The following is a 20,097-nucleotide window of genomic DNA, read 5'->3' as shown; positions in this document are numbered from 1 at the left end:
TTTGGGTTTGAGATTACAGTGGGTGATTTGAGTGAGATAATTATTTATAAAAGAAAATTATAGTGAGTAATGTTATGGGATATTAAAATAATACATATTAAAATTTATGATCATTAGATTAATGAATGATCATTAATGTGAGGATCATTATATTTTATTGAAGATGTGATATGTCTATTATTAACATCAAACTAATAGATTATAATTTAAAGTTCTACTTAAATAAAAAATAAATCACCTTTGGGAAGAACTAAAATTTATTTAAGTATATGTGTGAAAAAAATTGTAACACATCACCTTTGGGCAGAAATGAGACATTTAAATCATGTAAGCAAAATTAACAAAGCTTTGTAATTAGACTTGAATGAGTAGTAAATGTAACACATCACCTTTGGAAAGAAGTGACACATCAAAATACATTCAGGTAAAGCTTTTATGTTTTATAAAAGGTTATTACAAAACATTTAATTAGTTAACAATAACCTGTTTAGTTTAGAAAAGTTTTGGTTTTCGGTTTTGTAATGAGTTCTCGATTCTAGTAAAGAGTTCTCGGTCAAATTATGAGTTCTCGGTTTTTATTGGGTTTTTGGTTTTTAATAAGTTTTCGGTTTTTAATGGGATCTCGGTTTTAATGAGATTCGGTTTTGATGAAATCTCAGTTTGACCGAGATTTGGTAAGCATTAAAATCCAAAAATTATTTAAGGTAATAATAGTTTGGTTCAAATTCATTGAGATTAATTTTATCTCCAAGATTTGTTTAATTTTGAAATTTATATTCTTAATAATTATTTAGATTTCAAAAAATATTTGGAGATTTATTTTTCAATTATTTTAGGAAAAACACAATTATAATCTAAATGTTAACCAAAATATGTATTATTTTCGAAAAACCCATGATGAACACGAAGAACATCACCGAAAAACCGTAAATTTTTAACAGGTTCTTAATGTGAAATCGGGTTCTAAAGATTTAAAAAATTTATTTATAAACCGATTTCAATGAGCACAAACATAAAAAAAATCAAAATTAGGTTTTATCAAACTTTAGATTCAAGTCTTTCGGTTTAAATCCAGATTTAATGGGTAAACAACATCGCTCTAGATACCACATGTTGATCAATTTCTCATGGTGATAATGGAAAACATGAATAATATGATAAACCTATAATTATCTGTGTACATGTTGCAGCAAGGAGAGTAGTAATAACAAAAGAGAATAATGTAGATGACATGGTTGTCAGCTTGGTCGAGTTCCCCTTAAGAATGTATAGTAAAGTATGATGTTAGGGTTCTTGAGAGGAACCCGGTTTAGAAGAGAAAATGCACACACAATTATTATGTGTGTGATTAGGTTATGATGTTAATATTTATCTCTCTTTATATACACCCAAGGGGAAACCCTTTATTAGTTAATTATAGGTAATATGGCACATCATCAATTACCAAACTAATATATAATAAAGTATAATTAATATTTTGATCTATTATAATATAAATGATTATAATAACCATATATAAGTAGATAACTATATATATAATCTTACATGAACACCCCTAGTTCCTAGTGTATAAGCACGCATACTCTAGTGGTTTTGGTTATAGCTGAAAAAAAAATGCTGCTCTCTCTCAATAGCTTCTTCTCTAGATCCCCTCTCATTTCAGTTGGATTAATATCAATATATATTTTGATGTCAATACCTATTTTGTCAATTCAATAGTTCCATGTATGCTGAATCAAGTTGCAAATATGTAGCCGAATAGGCATATGCTAATTTGCTTTTGTTGGCTGTAAATAATTATATCAACATGTGGTCACAAAGGATGCCAATCAATACAGTTGTTTCCAATCTTCGTTTGAGGCGATTAATAATGAGACTATAAAATATTTTGGATTCCCCTTCCCCACACATTCACACAATCACACGTGAGATAAGTGATGCCTTAAACACACAAACTCACTTTCATTACCTTAATGGGCCCGAACATACGCTTTTATGTATTACTTATATATCCTACGTGGCTAGAAACTCTTATATAAACCTCAACCTCCAACTTCATACATTCATATTCTTGTTTCTAAAACCAAAACTTAAACCACTTTCTAGCCAATCAAAAACTAATTAATTAAAAATATGTCTGGTGTTTGGGTGTTCAAGCAGAATGGTGTGGTTCAACTAGTGGAGAGCCCAACAGGTGATTCTGTTCAGGGTACAACCAGACGTAAGGTATTGGTTCATGTACCAACTAACGAAGTGGTGACTTCATACCATGTGCTTGAAAGACTCTTGGCATCATTAGGGTGGGAAAGGTACTATGATGATCCTAATTTGTTGCAGTTTCACAAAAGATCGAGCGTGCATCTCATTTCTCTCCCTAAGGACTTTAACAAGTTCAAATCTATGCATATGTTTGATATAGTCGTCAAGAACCGTAACATGTTTGAAGTAAGAGATACATAGTGTCTTAGCTAAATAAACATCCGTATCCAGTTATATGGTTCCGTTTGCTTATAACTAGTGTGTTATTATATCGTGTGTTTGTTTCCTCTAATGGGCACAAGTGAAAGTACGTATCTTTTGCTGACAAAGAACATCCTTTTAGTTTGATTATGGGTTGTCACAATGTTCTAGTTGATCATAACTCTATATTATCATAAATCAAATATAACTCTTAGATGCGCCCCCACAGTTCGAGCAGATCACTAAAGGTTAAACTGAATCTAAAACTTTGAAATAGCCGGCGAGGAAGACCAATTGTTGAATATATCAGCATACTAATAAAGCACAAGCGAACTTGTTGACAGAAAAATGAATATCGATCTCCATATGTTTAGTCCTATAATGCTGGACATGATTACCTGACAAATAAACCACAAAGATATTATCACGGTAAATCACAGAGGCATGATGTAAGGGTATGCGAAGCTCCAGAGGCATATTTAGTAACCTCGGCATTAGAGCTACCTCTTAGAATATTTGAACGAGAATTTTTCAGCTACCTCTTAAAAGACAGACCATGAAATCAAGTTGTTCCCTAAATTATTAAAATAAATTACATTACAGATTCATGCCTTAGAGATAAACTACACGTATTACAATTTAAAATATTACTACATTAGCTTTATATGTGCATCAGATGTTATAGATTAATACCCTTGCATGTGTGCATCCAATAAGTTGAGGAATCTTATCGGCCTATCACATCGATTTCCATCACATTTTAGTCTACAGACTTATCACCCTTGTATTTCGCTCAAAGCTAGGGTAGAGTGTGCGTCAATGACGGAGTATTTAAATTCAGAACAATTCTTCGGGGAACTGTTTATATATCCGCCGGGGTGATATTGAGACGTGAACTGACAGCAAATTAATTCAGTTTGTAAGATACAACAAAATTGTTTTAACCAAAATAAGTTGATAACAAATACAACTAAAATTTTGTTGACTGCCTGTAACATCAATCAACATCTGGTCACACAAGATGCCGATGCATATATACAGTACAGTTGTCTCCAATTTTTGTTGTTCCAGAGACTACTCGACCAATGTAAGCTTATCTTTCCCTTTATGTTAATATGAGGGTATTTATAATGACATGGATAAAGATTTTGGATTCTCCTACATCCAAATTCCCATATATCCCCACACACTCACACGTGGGTAAGTGAGGCCCTAAAAAGTTTTTATGTATTATATACATAAAAATATTCTCCACCGAATCTATTGCTAAGAAACCCTTATATAAATCTCCACTCCGGACTCCAGACGCTCATATTCTTGTTCTTCAAAGCTCAATTGAAAACCAAACATAAAACCTTATCTAGTTAGCTAGTTAAGAGCTAAAGATATGTCCGGTGTTTGGGTGTTCAAGCAGAATGGTGTGGTTCAACTAGTGGAGAGCCCTGGAAGTGATTTCTGTCAGGGTTCGGCCCGACGTAAGGTTCTGGTTCATGTGCCAACGAATGAAGTGGTGACTTCATACATTGTGCTGGAAAGAATCTTGTCATCATACGGATGGGAAAGGTACTACGATGATCCTGATTTGTTGCAGTTTCATAAAAGGGCGACTGTGCATCTCATTTCTCTGCCTAAAGACTTTAAGAAGCTCAAACCGATGCATATGTATGATATAGTTGTCAAGAACCGCAACATGTTTGAAGTAAGAGATATGTAGTGTCTTAGGTTATAAACTAGTCATCTATATCCAGTTATGGTTGGCTAGGTCGATTTTCCGTTTACATTATATAACGAGAAAGTATCATATTGAAGTGAAAGTACCATTTATGTTTGCTGACAATGATCCAAGTTTACTGAAATTTGAGTTTTCGTTTTTAGGGTTTAAGACGTTAATTTCTTGAAGTGTAACTGCCGTTTGTTATTCATGTATGTATATGTATATCATGGTATTCCCCCCCCCCCTTGAAGATTACGCTTATGTTATTTTCATCCATACACAATATATTTATCAATTTGCTTCATGTTAGGATCGCTAAACAAATTCCGGCGTAACCTATCTTTAGCTATTATTATGACTTGTAAAATTTCCATGTATACTGATTGGTACGTGTTAGGGCAGTGAAGTCCATGTGAGTCTTAGTTTATTGCAGTGTTCGAAAAATAATGTATTTTTATTTTTGTTGCTACATTTTCTATTGAACATTTGTTTTCAAAAGTTAAAAGCATCTTTTAATTCATGTTTTTTTTAACAACATATTTTTCCATCTAAAATGTTAGGGCTAATCATGTACTTGTAAGGATTTGAACATGTCACCTCACTTTTAAAGAAGCAATTAACAACATACAACTAGATTACCTGTTCACGAGTATTTTAATTCAGCTTTTCAAAACCCTAGTTATGTTTATAGTGATAAAGAGTTCAGTAATATTGAAATCTTTTACATTATCCATTAATTTCAACATTTGACTATGTAATATTGTTTCAGTCAATGTTTTCATAACCGGATCGGACAGAGAACTAGAACTGGTCGGTAACCGATTCAACGGTTCAACTGGTCGAACGGCTTTTGCATAAAAATATGTTGGAAAAAAGATTTTTCAAAAAAATTATATTTTAATAGAAAAACCGGGTCAACGGTCCGGTTACCCGGACGGACCGGTGAACCAGTTTGGACCGGCATGTTTTATGGAACCGAGCGAACTGCAGTGGACCGAATCACGGTCGGACCGGTTCGACCGGCCGGTCCGGTGCGGTCTCAACAACACTGGTTCAGTACCAATACGACCTCGGACGCTCTCTTTATAAGCCATTCGTGGCCGAGGAGGCCATTACACGTGGGAGGACATTATTGAGTGTGTGTTGCAATTCGGTCTCCGCACGAAGCTACAAATGCCAAGCATTTGTTTTTGTCTCACGTCTTAAATAATTAACTGTTAAAAAAGTGGGATAGATGCATATGTTAAGGAAGTATATAGCGTGGGGGGTGTTTGTTGAGAAGGAACGAGATTTCTATGTACTCTGGTTGCCTGCTTTATAATTAACAAATAATGGATCAATACTAACAATATTAAGAATGAATAGCATACCTTGGCTACTGAAGTGGTTTCTCATCTCATGGAACAAGCATGTGCATTTTTGGCTCTTTGACATGGTAAGGTGGGAATTCTCTCATAACTATGAGAAGAATAAGTGGAAAGCTGAAAAGGTTGACTAGGCCTGCACATGGGAATGAAGAGTTTTAGCGTTGCGATTGTTGAAAAGAAGTAAAAAAGGGAAAGACCGAGGGATCAATCATCATATAATCTCTCAAAATTCAGGCCTCATCACAGCTAATATCTAGCTACAGTTTGAGTATTTTCCTCTTTTATGCAATGTATTTTTACTATAAACGGCTACCTATATTCCATTATAATACTATTCTTTTTGTTTCAAGAACTCTGATTACCAATTCCAACATGGTATCAGAGCAATGTTAAATGATTTTAGGGTCAAAAGAAAACATACACTACAAAATATCAGAGCTTTAGCAGCGACAATTGGCGCCAATAATACACCCTATTTTCGTCGCTAGTTCCTTGTCGCTACTGCCCAAACCGTCGTCGCTAATACACCCTGCTATCGTCGCTAGTTCCTCGACGCTACTGCCCAAACCGTCACTGCTAATACCTACATCGAAGTTTTGGCTGGAAAATTTTTAAGAACAGAATCACAATTAACTACTTTAAACGAGAGTTTGAACTTGAAAGTGAAATAAAAAACCATTAATATCTCATTAAATTGATCTAAAATTCTTCAAATTTCTACAAACCAATCGGTCTAAAAACTATACATAATTTGTACAAATACATGAAATAGAAACTAGCGTTGTCGACGAAGTTGTAGGTTCGTAGGAGATAAGTTTCCACCGAGTTGCAGGTGTGCTGGAGCTGAAGTGGTGATGCAGCGGTGTAAACAAAAACGAAGAACGAATCACGTTGATTCAGTGAATACCCGTGATGAACTTCAAAACTCCTAAATCCCACCCAAAGGTCTAGGGAAAATGAAGAGAAAAACGAAATTTATTAATATTCAAGTCTGTCCTTCTGAATTACATAACCAACATATAAATAAGTGTTCTAATACGAAATGGGCCTAAAACGGGCCATGGGCCAAACACAAACCCAAAAACAAAAACATAAAAATTGCTGAAAAAACATTAAAAGGCCCATAACATTATTTAGAAGGCGTTTTTGGGCTTCGGATAGGGCCAAACCACCGATGGCGTTTGCCACAATGTGCTCCTCGTCTCAAGCTTCGATTTGACCGGTAATAGGCGCGAAACGGAGCTTCGTGGGACAAGTTATGCCTGTTTTCGTGGGCCACCTTTGAAGACACGATCATGGGCCTCCAAATATAACATGGCCAGTTCGTCAATACTTGGGCCTTCATCAAGTGGCTTCCAAGTAGCTAGTGTGCTACGGTGTTGACGGGTTGCAGGAGATGCCGAGATGGTGGCCTGCTGCAGATGCGCCGTGGAAAAAGTTGTTATGGAACGTTTGCAGGTGGGTGTATGTTTTGTGTTAAAGATGGTCATGTGTGTTAAGTTGGGTGCTTGTTTATGGAGGGTGTATTAATGTGCAGGAGATGGTGGTGTGTTTGTTTGGATCGATAAGGAAGATGTGAAGATGAATCATAGGGATCAAGAGATTTAGCGGCGACACCCAACATTAGCGAGTAAAGTGTTTGTTGAAATTCTTGTTGTGATATTGATCGATCATTTTCCTTACAACATTATTCTAGAAAACAAAAGAAAAAAACCCTAAACTACTGCCATGTAAGAAAATGGTAGCACCATTAACAACAATGTTTTCACCACTCAATTAGCCAACCTAACCAAAAGCAGCCTCCAATATCAAAATAAAAACTGAATCTTTTCAATAGCCTCAAAATTGACGGGCTAAGGCTTGTTACAAACAACCATCGTCGGTCAGACCATGGCGGCTTAGACGAGGGAAAAGCCACCACCGTTGTCAGCAACAATCATGCTACCAACGACGATGGCGATAACAACAATCCTACCTCAAGCGGCGGTAGTGGCAGCCATCGGTGAACACGGTGTTACAACTACATTACCACGAGCAGCAATGGCGATCACGCTAATAGAAATACGATGGTAATAGTCATAAAGCCACCGACAGAGATAAAGGCTATTGGGGAGTAGCAAAGGCATATGTGAAAGAAGTTATTGAATTGGTAAGTAAATGGTTTGAGTATTATAACTCAAGCCGTTACACTAATCACCCTCATAGTTTCATTAAGTACGATGTTGACCCTCATACAATTTTAAACCAAAATTCATTTTTAATGAAGTTCATGAATTGCTCAACGAGACGCCTTTTAATTTCAATTATGATTTGACAAAGGAAAAGATTACTTATGTCATTGGAAAAGTTAATATGGCAAAAAATTAGTGACAAATGTAATACGTCTTAGATACTTGATTCTGGTGCTACCGATACTATGACATGTGAGCTTTCATATATTAAAGAAATGTACAAAACTGTCAAAAACCCATTTTCAAACTGCAAATGGGGAAATCATTACGGAAAAAGGGGGAGAAACCATGGAAATCTCACCTGCTTTGGAATTATCTAATTGTCTCTAGATACCTTCCTTGTCACATAAGCTATTATCCATTAGTCAAGTAACGAAAGATTTAAATTACACAATTCAAATTCACCCCACTTGTTGCATCTTACAAGACATCAGGATAGGGATGACTATTGGTCGTGGCGCTGAACGCCAATGATTGTACTACGTGATGAAGTGTCTCATCAAGGAACTGTGATGTTGGAGTATAGGAGTGCTAATAGAGAAGCATCACTTTGGCATAGAAGATTGGGACACCCATCCGCTGGTTACTTACATCTCTTATTTCCTAAAATATTCCCTTCCACAAATTCTTTAGATTGTGATTGTAAAATAAATATGTTTTCCGTGTAATCTTTGTATTTAAGGTTTAGTTTGTTTTTAGTTAGAATGTGTATACTACAGATCCATTTGTGTTTTAAAGTGTCAGGAATTGAAGTTATTAAAAGGGCGGAAAACGAACCTAAATATGCAAACATCGAGTACTGAATGAGTTCGTGAGAGATAGGAGCTGAAACTGAATGTAAAATGAGAAAAATACCCTCACTGCGCCGCGTGGTGAGGTATGCATAGCTTCCCCGCATGTCATAAGAAGCTCTCATCAATTAAGACACACGTCGCGTTGTGCGACTTTTTTATAATTCATGCTCTTCTCGCGACGCGAGGAGCCTTTTTTCCAGACGGTTTCGTGAGCTGCAGGGTTTTGAGGCTTATTTTTCATATAAAAACATAGCAGTTAAAACCCTAAAGACAGCTACGAATTACAGCCACCTTAGACGATTTTTGGAGTTTGGAAACGCAAAATTTAACGCTTTTGAAGGCTAGGAATCACTGGTTGAAGAGATCAAGGAACAAGGAACAAGTATAAGAGTTGGTTTATTTATTCGTTGTGCATGCATGTGATGTGTGTCTAATGAATGACTTTTCTATGTAACTCACAACTAAGCTTTAAATTTATGAAACAAAACTCCTAATGAATCCACACACAACCGGCAAATGTACCAATCACAAGTAGTATAGACCTAAGAAGTCCGAGTATCGAACACAAGGACACGCGAGAACGCCTATGATAACTAAACTCTAGATAAGACCTTCCTAAGAACAATATTTTTAGATTGATTTTTAATAATTAAACTACTTGACTTATATTACTTTAACTAAATTCATTAACTTACTTAACCGGACTAAAGAAACTGACCGACAAAAACTTTCCTAATTTAGAAACTTAACTAACAACGGGGAAAGCGTCTACCTAGGTAAGAAGGTCTAACAAGCTAATGGATTGAATGATCTCACGACACCGGTATCTAAAGATGACATAACTAAGGCTCGCTCAAGAAAGCTAGATCACCTCTCGGTCTCATTAACAAACCCTAACTTATACTTAATTGACTTTAAGAACAAACCGGAAAACGAATGCTTAGGTGTTCTAATATCGACTCTCCTTTGTCTCACCGACACACCGACCCTAATGGAAACTAATACTACGCAACTGAAGATAGAGGAACAATTTGGTTTAACTTAAACTAGACTAACTAATCGCTCAAAACCCCGACAAGAACCGAACCTGCTCTCGCGCAATCCTAATTCTAACAAGTAAAAACTATGAGACGACTTTACTCCCTATCACCTCTTGGTCTCAAAGAAGGTGTTTACGCCGCTGACCTATTTCAATTAACAATCTCAACAAAACCCTACGTTTGATCCTACCCGCAATCAAACTCTAAACACAAAGTAAAGAATTGAACATACAACTATCAATCAAAACCAATTCAGTTAATCGAAGTATGAGATTATGAGATAAAATCAAAAATATCACAGCCACTAAACACAACCTAATTCACCATTAAACCAAACTTTCAATAGAAATTCATGTCATATTGATCAAATAATCCATTAAACTCATTAAAACCTAACAATAATAATCAAACCTAGGTAGAACAAAGAAGATTAGCTTCACATGATTTTTGTACAGCCTCATATACTCAATAAAAACATCATATTAATCATCACAAACATAATTAAAATCATTCAACAATCAATGATAATCAATAACAACTCAAACCCTAACTCTATTGCAAAAGAATTCAAGTTTAAATATCAAAATCCCAAGAGTTATGAACACTAACAAGATCACAAAGTTTATGAATGTTATACTCAAGATTAGGGCGGAAATTAATGATGAGAAACAACCCTAGCTGCTGTCCCAAGTCGTCCCTAATGATCTTCTTCTTTCCTTGACTCAATAATTGCAAAAAATGAATTTTTCTTCTTGAATTGGGGCTTTTAAGGTTATTTTTTTCCCAGCTAGCTGCTGATTTCAGGATTGATAAAGGGGGGTTAGGGTTTTTTTAGTTTATGATATATTAATATCTTATGCTTGAAAGGATTTCGCATAATGGGCTTGGGCCGGGCCTAAAGTTTGGTCTTGTTAATTTGATCATAAAGGCCTCATATGTCTTCCAAAACTCGAACATTTTCTCCTTTAAAACTTGTAACCTACACAAAATAATAAACTTTGTAAGAACATGTTAAAACAAGTTAAAATCATTATTTATTATATAATTAAGCAATTTAAACAATGATAAACGGTGCGGAAAACAAGTGTGTTTTACAACACATCAAACATCCCCACATTAAGACTTTTTCGTCCCTGAAATAGAAATCTACACAAGATCATAACCAAGTGAAAAACAACAAACTCCTAGATTATTTACCATTACTAAAGCATAAGAAACAGCTCGACATATTGACCGCGATTGCCGGTATTGTTGTCCATTTAAACCCAGCCACTAACCAATCAAGCCCCCAATTGCATTAAGCGTTTTAAGTCAAAAAATCAAGGCTACACCTATCCCATCTCAGACAAAGAGAGCTAGAAAAACTAGAGTTGAAGTTGACTGGTTCGACAAATCACCATAAGCCAAGGACTCGTTGATGGTACTAGTTAGATGCACTCAGTGAAATTTTATGGATGAATGGTCAGGTGGAGGCCGTACGAGCTATTCCTAAATGTTATTGGACTTTGTCCTATAAATCCCTAATTTGATATTTATTGACTAGGAACCTTCGAGCCCCAATAGTGTATCATCAGAGTCACTATCCCCTTGGTAACACGTAAACTCTAAGTCCCGTCTAGTATGTGCATCTTTGGCCTCTTTTACTAACTTTAAATAATGATTCTTTGGCATTTTACAATACATAACTTTCTCACAATCATTTGATTTTTGGGAACAACTTTTCAGAACACTCATAACTTTCATAACATACTTTTTTTATATCACCATAAAGTATATAACTATTTCTAATCTCGTAAAAAGATGGACATGTGGTGGTGTGCTGGTTTGAGTGCATCTAAGTCTTACCATCTCAAAGTTTTTAGATTATGGTAATCCTCCCTAAGCATCGAAATTCGGTTTCATCGTTTTTTCAAATTATTATATATATAAAATTTGCTAAAGAGGACTATCAAAGCTAGTTGGGCCTACCGACACATCCCAAATCATATATGCAAACCATCTATTCTTTTATTATTATATTATATTTTTCAAAAGTTTGAGAGTTCATTAACACAAAGGTAATAATATCATTTCCTGCTTAACGTAGAAGAAAAACAATTTTTAAGGGACATTTTTTTCTTTAAAACTTTTTTTTTCAAAATTCAGTCGCCCCAGTCACTTTTAGTTTTCGGGTCAATGGCTATCCCGTATGTTTACAAGTAGATAACAGGACCAAACAAATCCAAGAATATGTCCGTCAAACTTGATTAACCGACATAATTTTCAGCGAAAGAATATATATATATATATTTATATATATATATATATATATATATATATATATATATATATTTAAATATTAACCCCCAAGATTTTCAATATTCTTTTATTTTTCTTAACAATGAAATCGATCCCCATACTTAAATTTCACATTCTCCTCAATGTGAGACAAGGAAAAGACAAAACTCAACATAAAGAAAAATAAAGTAAAACAGACTCCCCTGGTATATATGATCATGCAAGTGTGCGGTGAATCATGTTCCTCGCCCTCCTATTCGAACGCAAGCTTAAAACTCCAGTGCTCTCAATCAAGCTATCACTAATGAACGAAAACGGCAATCCTTAAGCAAATTGCATCCCCACACTTGTTTTAAACTCCAGCTCATCAAACGTCATCAACCAACCAAGTAATAACCTACAAGTAAGAGAAGAAACAACCCGACAAAAGTCGGAAATAAAAATAACAATGAAGATAAAATAATAAGGAAAGATATTACCGGTTTGCCTCCCGGTAAGCGCTAAGTTTGTTGAATAGTCTTCAGCCAGACTCGCTCCCGAAACCTCAATCAGGAGGCTTCTCCTTTATCCTATTCCCATCGATGCTCCTCAATACTCTCCTCTTACATTTGGTCGGGAAGAAACCAATTGCACAACTCTCATGGGCCCGACCATATGAATTAAACTCGGCCCACCAATTCTTGAATTCCCCCATAAATGGTTCAATGAAGTGAAACTGGGAAGTCAATCTCTTCATCACACTATGAATTCTTCACCCATAAATCCTCCTTCTAGTTGTTTTAGCCAAATTTTTAAACCTTAACACGTCCTGAATGGAGATTGAGCATGGCTCGTGTTTTGGTTTTTCACAATCGAGGTGAAGTGTCGGAAGGACCGAATCACTAACTACTTCATGGCTCTACTTACAAAGCTCCTTCTCGATCCCCACACTTGGCTCGTTATTATTAAATCTTCAAGCAGATTTTGATCACCAATTGGGTCAAACTCGCCTTCATCTGTAATGGCAAAGTCCATCAACTCTTCACCAAACTCATTCTTAAATTCTTCCTCACAAGAGGGAACATACTTCTCAACTCTCTGCTCCTCCATTCCGGTATCTTCAATATCACTCAGGTTTCAAACAAAGGTGGAATATATTCCAAATCATTTCTAATAGCAAACAATACATCATCCATTATTGCCTCCGATTCTGGGGTGGGCTCTAATGTATTCCCTGACAAATCTTTATACCCTAAGAAGTTCCCCATTTGATCATATGCAAATCGGTATGGAGGAGGCTTTGCAAGAAGTGATTCCCATGGAGCTTTCCGTGCCTCGACTTCTATATTTCTCCTCTCATAAGCATCACGCACCCAATGATTTCGGCCACAAACTTTGCACCATGGTTCTCCAACTTGTAATCTGAATATTTTTCCTATAAAGAACACTTAAAAGAAACGGATCACGAGCACCAGAAAAAAAATATAATAAAATAATATAAAATAACAATAATAATAATAAAAATAAAACCAAACTAAAAATACAATACACAAAAATAAACAAAACTAATTAAAACAACTAATCTAATCTAAATATAAACATGAAACAACTAGCAAACAAGGTAGGTCCTAACTCGAGTTGTTTTCAATACGCCTCAAACCGTGTCCCCCGGCAACGGCGCCAAAAAATTGATGTGTGTCTAATGAATTACTTTTCTGTGGAACTCACAACTAAGCTTTAAATTTATAAAATGAAACTCCTAATGAATCCACACACAACCGGCAAGTGTACCGACCACAGGTAGTATAGACCTAAGAAGTCCGAGTATCGAGCACAAGGACACGCGAGAACGCCTATTATAACCAAACTATAGACAAGACCTTCCTAAGAATAATATTTTAAGATTAATTTTTAATAATTAAACTACTTGATTTAATTTACTTTAACTAAATTAATTAACTTAACTTACTTAACTGTACTAAAGAAACTGACTGACAAAATTTCCTAGTTTAGAAACTTAACTGACAATGGGGAAAACGTCTACCTAGGTAAGAATCATATTGAAGGTCTAACAAGATAATAGATTGAATGATCTGACAACACCAGTATCTAAAGATGGCACAACTAAGGCTCGCTTAAGAAAGCTAGATCACATCTCGATCTCATTAACAAACCCTAACTTAACTTAATTGATTTTAAGAATAAACCGGAAAACGAATGCTAAGGTGTTCTAACGTCGACCTTCCTCTTGGTCTCACCGACACACGACCCTAATGGAAACGAATACTACGCAACCGAGAATAGAGGAAAAATTTGGTTTTACTTAAACTAGACCAACTAATCGCTCACAAACCCAAACCCGACAAGAACCGAACCCGCTCTCGCGCAATCCTAATTCTAACAAGTAAAAGCTATTAGAAGACTTTACTCACTATCACCTCTCGGTCTCTTAGAAGGAGTTTACTCCGCTGACCTATTTCAATTAACAATCTCAACAAAACCCTAAGGTTGATCCTACTGCAATCAAACTCTAACTACAAAGTAAAGAATTGAACATACATCTATCAATCAAAACCAATTCAATTAATCGAAGTATGAGATTATGAGATAAAATAAAAAATATCACAGCCACTAAACACAACCTAATTCACCATTAAATCAAAATTTCAATAGCAATTCATGTCATATTGATCAAACAATCCATTAAACTCATTAAAACCTAACAATAACAATCAAACCTATGTAGAACAAAGAAGATTAGCTACACCTGTTTTTTGGACAGCAGCATATACTCAATAAAAACATAATATTAATCATCACAAACATAATTAAAATCATTCAACTGTCAATGATTATCAATAACAACTCAAACCCTAACTCAATTGCAAAAGAATTCAAGTTTAAAGATCAAAATCTCAAGAGTTATGAACACTAACAAGATCATAAATTTTATGAATGTTATACTCAAGATTAGGGCTGAGATTAATGTTAAGAAACAACCCTATCTGTTTTCCCAAGTCGTCCCTAATGATCTTTTCTTCTTCTTCCATTGGCTCAGGAATTGCAAAAAATGAATTTTTCCTCTTAAATGGGGGCTTTTAGGGTTATTTTTTTCCTATCTGGCTGCTGATTTTGGGATTGATAAAGGGGGTTTAGGGTTTTTTTTAGTTTATGATATATTAATATATTATGAATGAAAGGCTTTCCCATAGTGGGCTTGGGTTGGGCCTTGAGTTTGGTCTTGTTAATTTGATCATAAAGGCCTCATATGTCTTCCAAAACTCGAACCTTTTCTCCTTTAAAACTTGTAACCTACACAAAATAATAAACTTTGTAATAACAAGTAAAATCATTATTTATTATATAATTAAGCAATTAAAACAATGATAAACGGTGCGGAAAACAAGTGTGTTTTACAACACATTAGCATGTTTGAACTTGGTTGATGATTGTCTATTGCTTCACATAATCCTTATTTAATGTCTTTCATATAATAGGATTGTGTTAGATGATTGCCTTTGTGTTTTGATTTGTGTGATTAGTAGGCCAATATATCATAGAAGTAATATCAATAATCAAGCAGGTCTAAGGGTTATACTAATCTTGATAACTTTGAAGTAAAAGGTTATTTGGTGAGTCTTGATTGATAAATTGCTAGGTTAAGTTCTTCGTGAGAAGTCAGTCTTGGTTTCCTTTTCAATTCTTGTCTATCGAGTCGAATTAAAAATCCATCTTACCGAAGATTTTCATATTGTGAGGAGTTTGTCATAAAAAGGTACGTTTCATAATCAGTTAGGTTACCGTAAGGGAGTCTAAATAAACATGTGTTTTTAATAACTTGTTAGAAGGCCATAGGTTACATCTCAAGAAGGGTCGAGGAACTGTACGGTTTCTCATTGAGTTTAGTATTTTATGATCATGGTTACATAATAACCCTGTCTAATTAAAAGATAACTAAAGCATTTGGGATTTTGCCTAGGTAGTCTTTCATCATCATTTGAGTTAAAGTCTAAGTTCAATTTAAATCTTGTTTTGGTTTTTTTAATTAGTTTTTAATTACTTGCAATATTTAGTATTTTAGAACACCACCCTATAGGTCTTAAGCACGGGTCAAACAACAAATAAATAGTGTTCTTGGATCCATCTGGACCACTTAGCAAGCAGAAATAACTAGTGGTTAGCTAAGATCTCAGATCTTGTGGTGTTGGGTTATTACCCGATGTAGAAAGGTAGAGAGGGAGAGGAGTATTAGGTGAAAGGATATGATATAAGTTTTCCAAAAGGTTGGTTATGCATGGGTATGCTTCCCTATTTATAGGGGAAGCATCTCATGCCCCATTGTATTATGCACGGCCCAATGGGCTCAATATTACAAGGCCTCGGGCGCAAACATACAATTAAGAAACCGACAAGCTAACTAACATACATTGTGAATAGTTAATATAAATACAAAAGACTAAATAATAAAATGGGACCGTACAATCTCCCTCAAGTCTTTAGTATTTAATCCGTCAGCTTCCGTCATCAGTCGGTCTTGTAGTCGAAGCCGTCTTCGCAGTTAAATAGTTGATCGGTGTTGTTATCAAACTCCGAACATATGCAGCGCTCGAACAAGTTGGGCAAGAATGGTTCACCATGATAGATTGCCCACCCTTCCTTGTGAGTCTTGTATCGCCACATCATCTTTTTCTTTCTGGTAGCCGGATCAATCTTTGTTGAATGACGAAAGGTCATCAGCATTTATTATTTTTATATCATTTTTAAGTTTTATCATTTTTCAAAGGTCGGATCAATTTTTTATCATTTTTAAGCTTTATCATTCTTCAAAGGTTAGACTTACCCTTTTCAATCCACTTTAAGCTTAACAAGTATTTTGATGTCAATGTTATACGTTAAGGTATATATCAAGCACGATACTTATGTGGTCCCCAGTTAACCAGACAAATTATAAACTCCATCATATCTCGGGCATAGTTTTTGTTAACAAGATCACTCTGAATTGACTCCGACCTCCTAATGATTGATCAAAACATTTTAAGCTTATATAAACTTTTTGCAAACTTTTTCAAACAATAAAGGTTGAACCATGGACTTACTTGCCATATGGACTTACAAGCCTTCATATAAAGTGTTTAGGACTTACTTGTTTGCCTCACATTACATGGTTCTAATATACCCTTTTTGTTTGTTAATTATAAACATATTTGTGCTGGATTTAAATTCTTTTTAGCACTTTGCAGTTTTTCTACTTTATCATTTTGATTTTCAATATTTGTATTTAAAGCAAGAATATATTTTTTTGTGATCAATCACTAACGGGCTCGTGTATGACTGACTAATAAAATTTTTTCCTTCATCGATAAGACTTATATTGGAGTTTGCAACCCCTTCATGAATAAGTAACCACTAGCATAGGCGGGAATTTAAGTTTATATCACTATGACACTTACGCATTTCTCAAGCCCATATACACATTAAGCGATGATCTTGTTGGATTATGATCAACTATTTTCATGTGCTAGAATCATTAAAGACAAGTTCTTATCATTTTTCAAAAGTCGGATCAATTTCTCAAAATTTATAATTTTATATAATCCGACTTCCTCTAAGCAGGAGCTCCATCTAAACGGGAAAACATTTTTGAATAATTTTCTAATTTTCATTAAGATATAATCTTTTTGGAAAGTCAAGTGACTTAATCTTTCTTTTCTTAAAATCAAACGAAAAATCTTTTCGGTGAGTTAAGCTTAACTCATTTCTCCTCTCTAAAATTGTGACATATTTTAAAAAATATTTACAATTTTAAACACATAAAAAGATAAAAAAAAATTAATCAAAAGAAATCATACCCAACGACTCTACAAGATATAAAAATCGGGTACAATCAAAGGCTTTGGTGAAATGGTCGGCAAAGTTGTAATTTGTGTGGACCCTTTCAAAACCGACATGTCTTCGGTCATAACAATCACGAATGAAATTCATTCAGATGTCAATATGTTTTTTCTTAAAGTGTTGGACTGGGCTTTTAACAATACAAAGTGTTGCTTCGTTATCACACTTGATAGTGGTGTTAAAGAAATTCAAATCGTAATCCAGCAACTGATGTTGGATCCAAATTACTTGTCAACAGCAGGCGGAGGCGGCAATGTATTCTGCTTCAGCAGTGGAGGTGGATACGGTGACCTGCTTCTTGCATTGCCAAGAGATTAACCGGTCTCCCGGGAACTGACATCCTCCTGATGTTGATTTTCTGTCAATATTGCATCCCTCATAATCACTGCCGGTGCACGTGTGCAATACCAAAGGGGGGTCTTTGGGATATCAAAGACCTAAGCGAGGCTTTCTCTTTATGTAAGGCCCCATTACCGGTGCCTCACATTTGGACGTTGGATTTACTCATACACATAGTTATAGTCATCAGAGTTAATAAAAACATTCGCGGAATATAAAAACTTTCATAAAACATTACATAACTTGTCTTAAACAAACATCTTTGTCTTTTAAAATATACAAACATTAAACACTAACTGGCAAACGTCTCGAGTCTTCCAATGCCAGCCTCTTATTCAATGCCACATGTTCCCCTCAAGCGAGCAGCTTCAACCTACTTACCTGCGTGCATACTAAAAGTAAGCTACGTTGAGTGAGTTCTAGTTAATCAGGCAACATACAATATATTCACATATTACATATTACTTATATACGTATCCGAAGATACATGTTACATACTTAACATGTTCGTCGTTTTTCCATACGCATACTTTCATTCTCTCGTACTTTCTTTCTTTAACATACACAATACATACGTAACTAACCTTACATTATAAAGAGCATTTCGCCCTACACACCTCGGATATTGGTAGGGTCCGGTACCCTCCATCCTCGGATATTATTAGGTTCCGATAACCCTCCATCCTCGGATATTATTAGGGTCCGGTCACCCTCCATCCTCGGATATTATTAGGGTCCGGTCTCCCTTTCTTCTATACTACTATACGTTACCTTATATTCATACATACGTACATACATACATACATACATACATACATACATACATACATACATACATACGTACGTACGTACGTACATACGTACGTACATACGTACATACATACATACGTTATTCGTGCATATTTATCTCATGTACTCATTCATACTTAATACATAATACATTCCTTAACAATACGTGCAATACCCGAAGGTCGTTCACGTACTGTCAAGTATTAATTCATAACATAAGCATCACATTCATCAATAAGGCATACACTTACCATTCAAGGTAAGTGTATTAACATTCACATTGAGTATGTACACATCCCCGAAAACATAACAAGGAAATAGGGCTAGAAACTCAACTGGATTCTGTTCCTTTCTCCGTTAATCGTTAATCATTTCTTTAGTTGGGCTCTGCTAACTGTATATAAGTTATACGTATCAATATTTGTGTTAAGTCTGGAGTAATATATGGGCATTGTATTAGATTACATTATACTTATATTATTTTATATAAATCCTAATGTATACGGCTTTTAATTATTTAATATTCTTTTTCTTTCTTTCTTTTCTTTATTGAGCTCTATTGTATGCAATTATATGTGAATCTTGTGTATAATTATGGTAATCTAGTTCCATGTATGCAGATATATATATATATATATATATATATATATATGTGTGTGTGTGTGTGTGTGTGTAAGTGTTGTAAGTGATTCCCTTTCGTATTCAAACTCCTTGTAAGCGAGTTTCTTTTAATGTATGCAACTTATACATAGAATACAACGTATGCGAGTTTCGTGCATTAGAGTTAACTTATTGCATGCGATTGTGAGGGTATATACTCTTAGGTACTTGTATGTGACTCATATGTTGCATTTTTGTGTAGGCTGTGTGTGCGAGTATACATGTATGCGATGGCCTCCCTTGTAATCAGGTTTATTGTAAGCGGACATGTAAAGGTGATTGTAGGTTCCCAGCCGGATCTACACGTGATATCTCGTTCTACGTTGGTGCGGAATCCCTACGTAAGACATTACGAGCGTAGAAGACGATACGGTTAAACACACGTTACAATAACCAAAGACTCGTTATATTGCAACCGTAAACACGTGATATCAATCACAAACACTGGACTCGTTACAACTCGATAACTGATTAACTCTCTCGTACTTCTCGACACAGCCGTAACCTAATGCTATATAACCACGACAACTTCGCCTGGTATGTTCAGGCGAAGTT

General features: G+C 35.2%; 2 protein-coding genes across 2 annotated transcripts; both read left to right on the top strand.

Moving 5' to 3' along the window:
- The first annotated feature begins 2,133 nt into the window (after nucleotides 1-2,133).
- LOC143586189 (flowering-promoting factor 1-like) lies at nucleotides 2,134-2,467 on the top strand. The gene has a single exon (XM_077067789.1). The coding sequence runs from the start codon at nucleotides 2,134-2,136 to the stop codon at nucleotides 2,458-2,460; it is 327 nt and encodes a 108-aa protein (XP_076923904.1). The 3' UTR covers nucleotides 2,461-2,467.
- Nucleotides 2,468-3,508: 1,041 nt separating this feature from the next.
- On the top strand, nucleotides 3,509-4,174 carry LOC143586188 (flowering-promoting factor 1-like protein 3). Its single transcript, XM_077067788.1, has one exon. It carries the CDS (start codon nucleotides 3,848-3,850, stop codon nucleotides 4,172-4,174), a length of 327 nt encoding a protein of 108 aa, XP_076923903.1. The 5' UTR covers nucleotides 3,509-3,847.
- Nucleotides 4,175-20,097: the final 15,923 nt, after the last annotated feature.

Source organism: Bidens hawaiensis, unplaced genomic scaffold (genome assembly GCF_021521415.1).
Source record: "Bidens hawaiensis isolate Kalapana, Puna unplaced genomic scaffold, B.hawaiensis_p1.1 tig00034456_1, whole genome shotgun sequence".
NCBI classification, from domain to species: Eukaryota; Viridiplantae; Streptophyta; class Magnoliopsida; order Asterales; family Asteraceae; genus Bidens; species Bidens hawaiensis.
Note: the sequence above shows the minus strand (reverse complement) of the source record. Positions and strands in the feature narration are given on the sequence as shown.

Bases quoted from the DNA above. Each gene is read 5' to 3' on its own strand.
- LOC143586189 (XM_077067789.1), top strand. From the start codon at position 2,134: ATGTCTGGTGTTTGGGTGTTCAAGCAGAATGGTGTGGTTCAACTAGTG.
- LOC143586188 (XM_077067788.1), top strand. From the start codon at position 3,848: ATGTCCGGTGTTTGGGTGTTCAAGCAGAATGGTGTGGTTCAACTAGTG.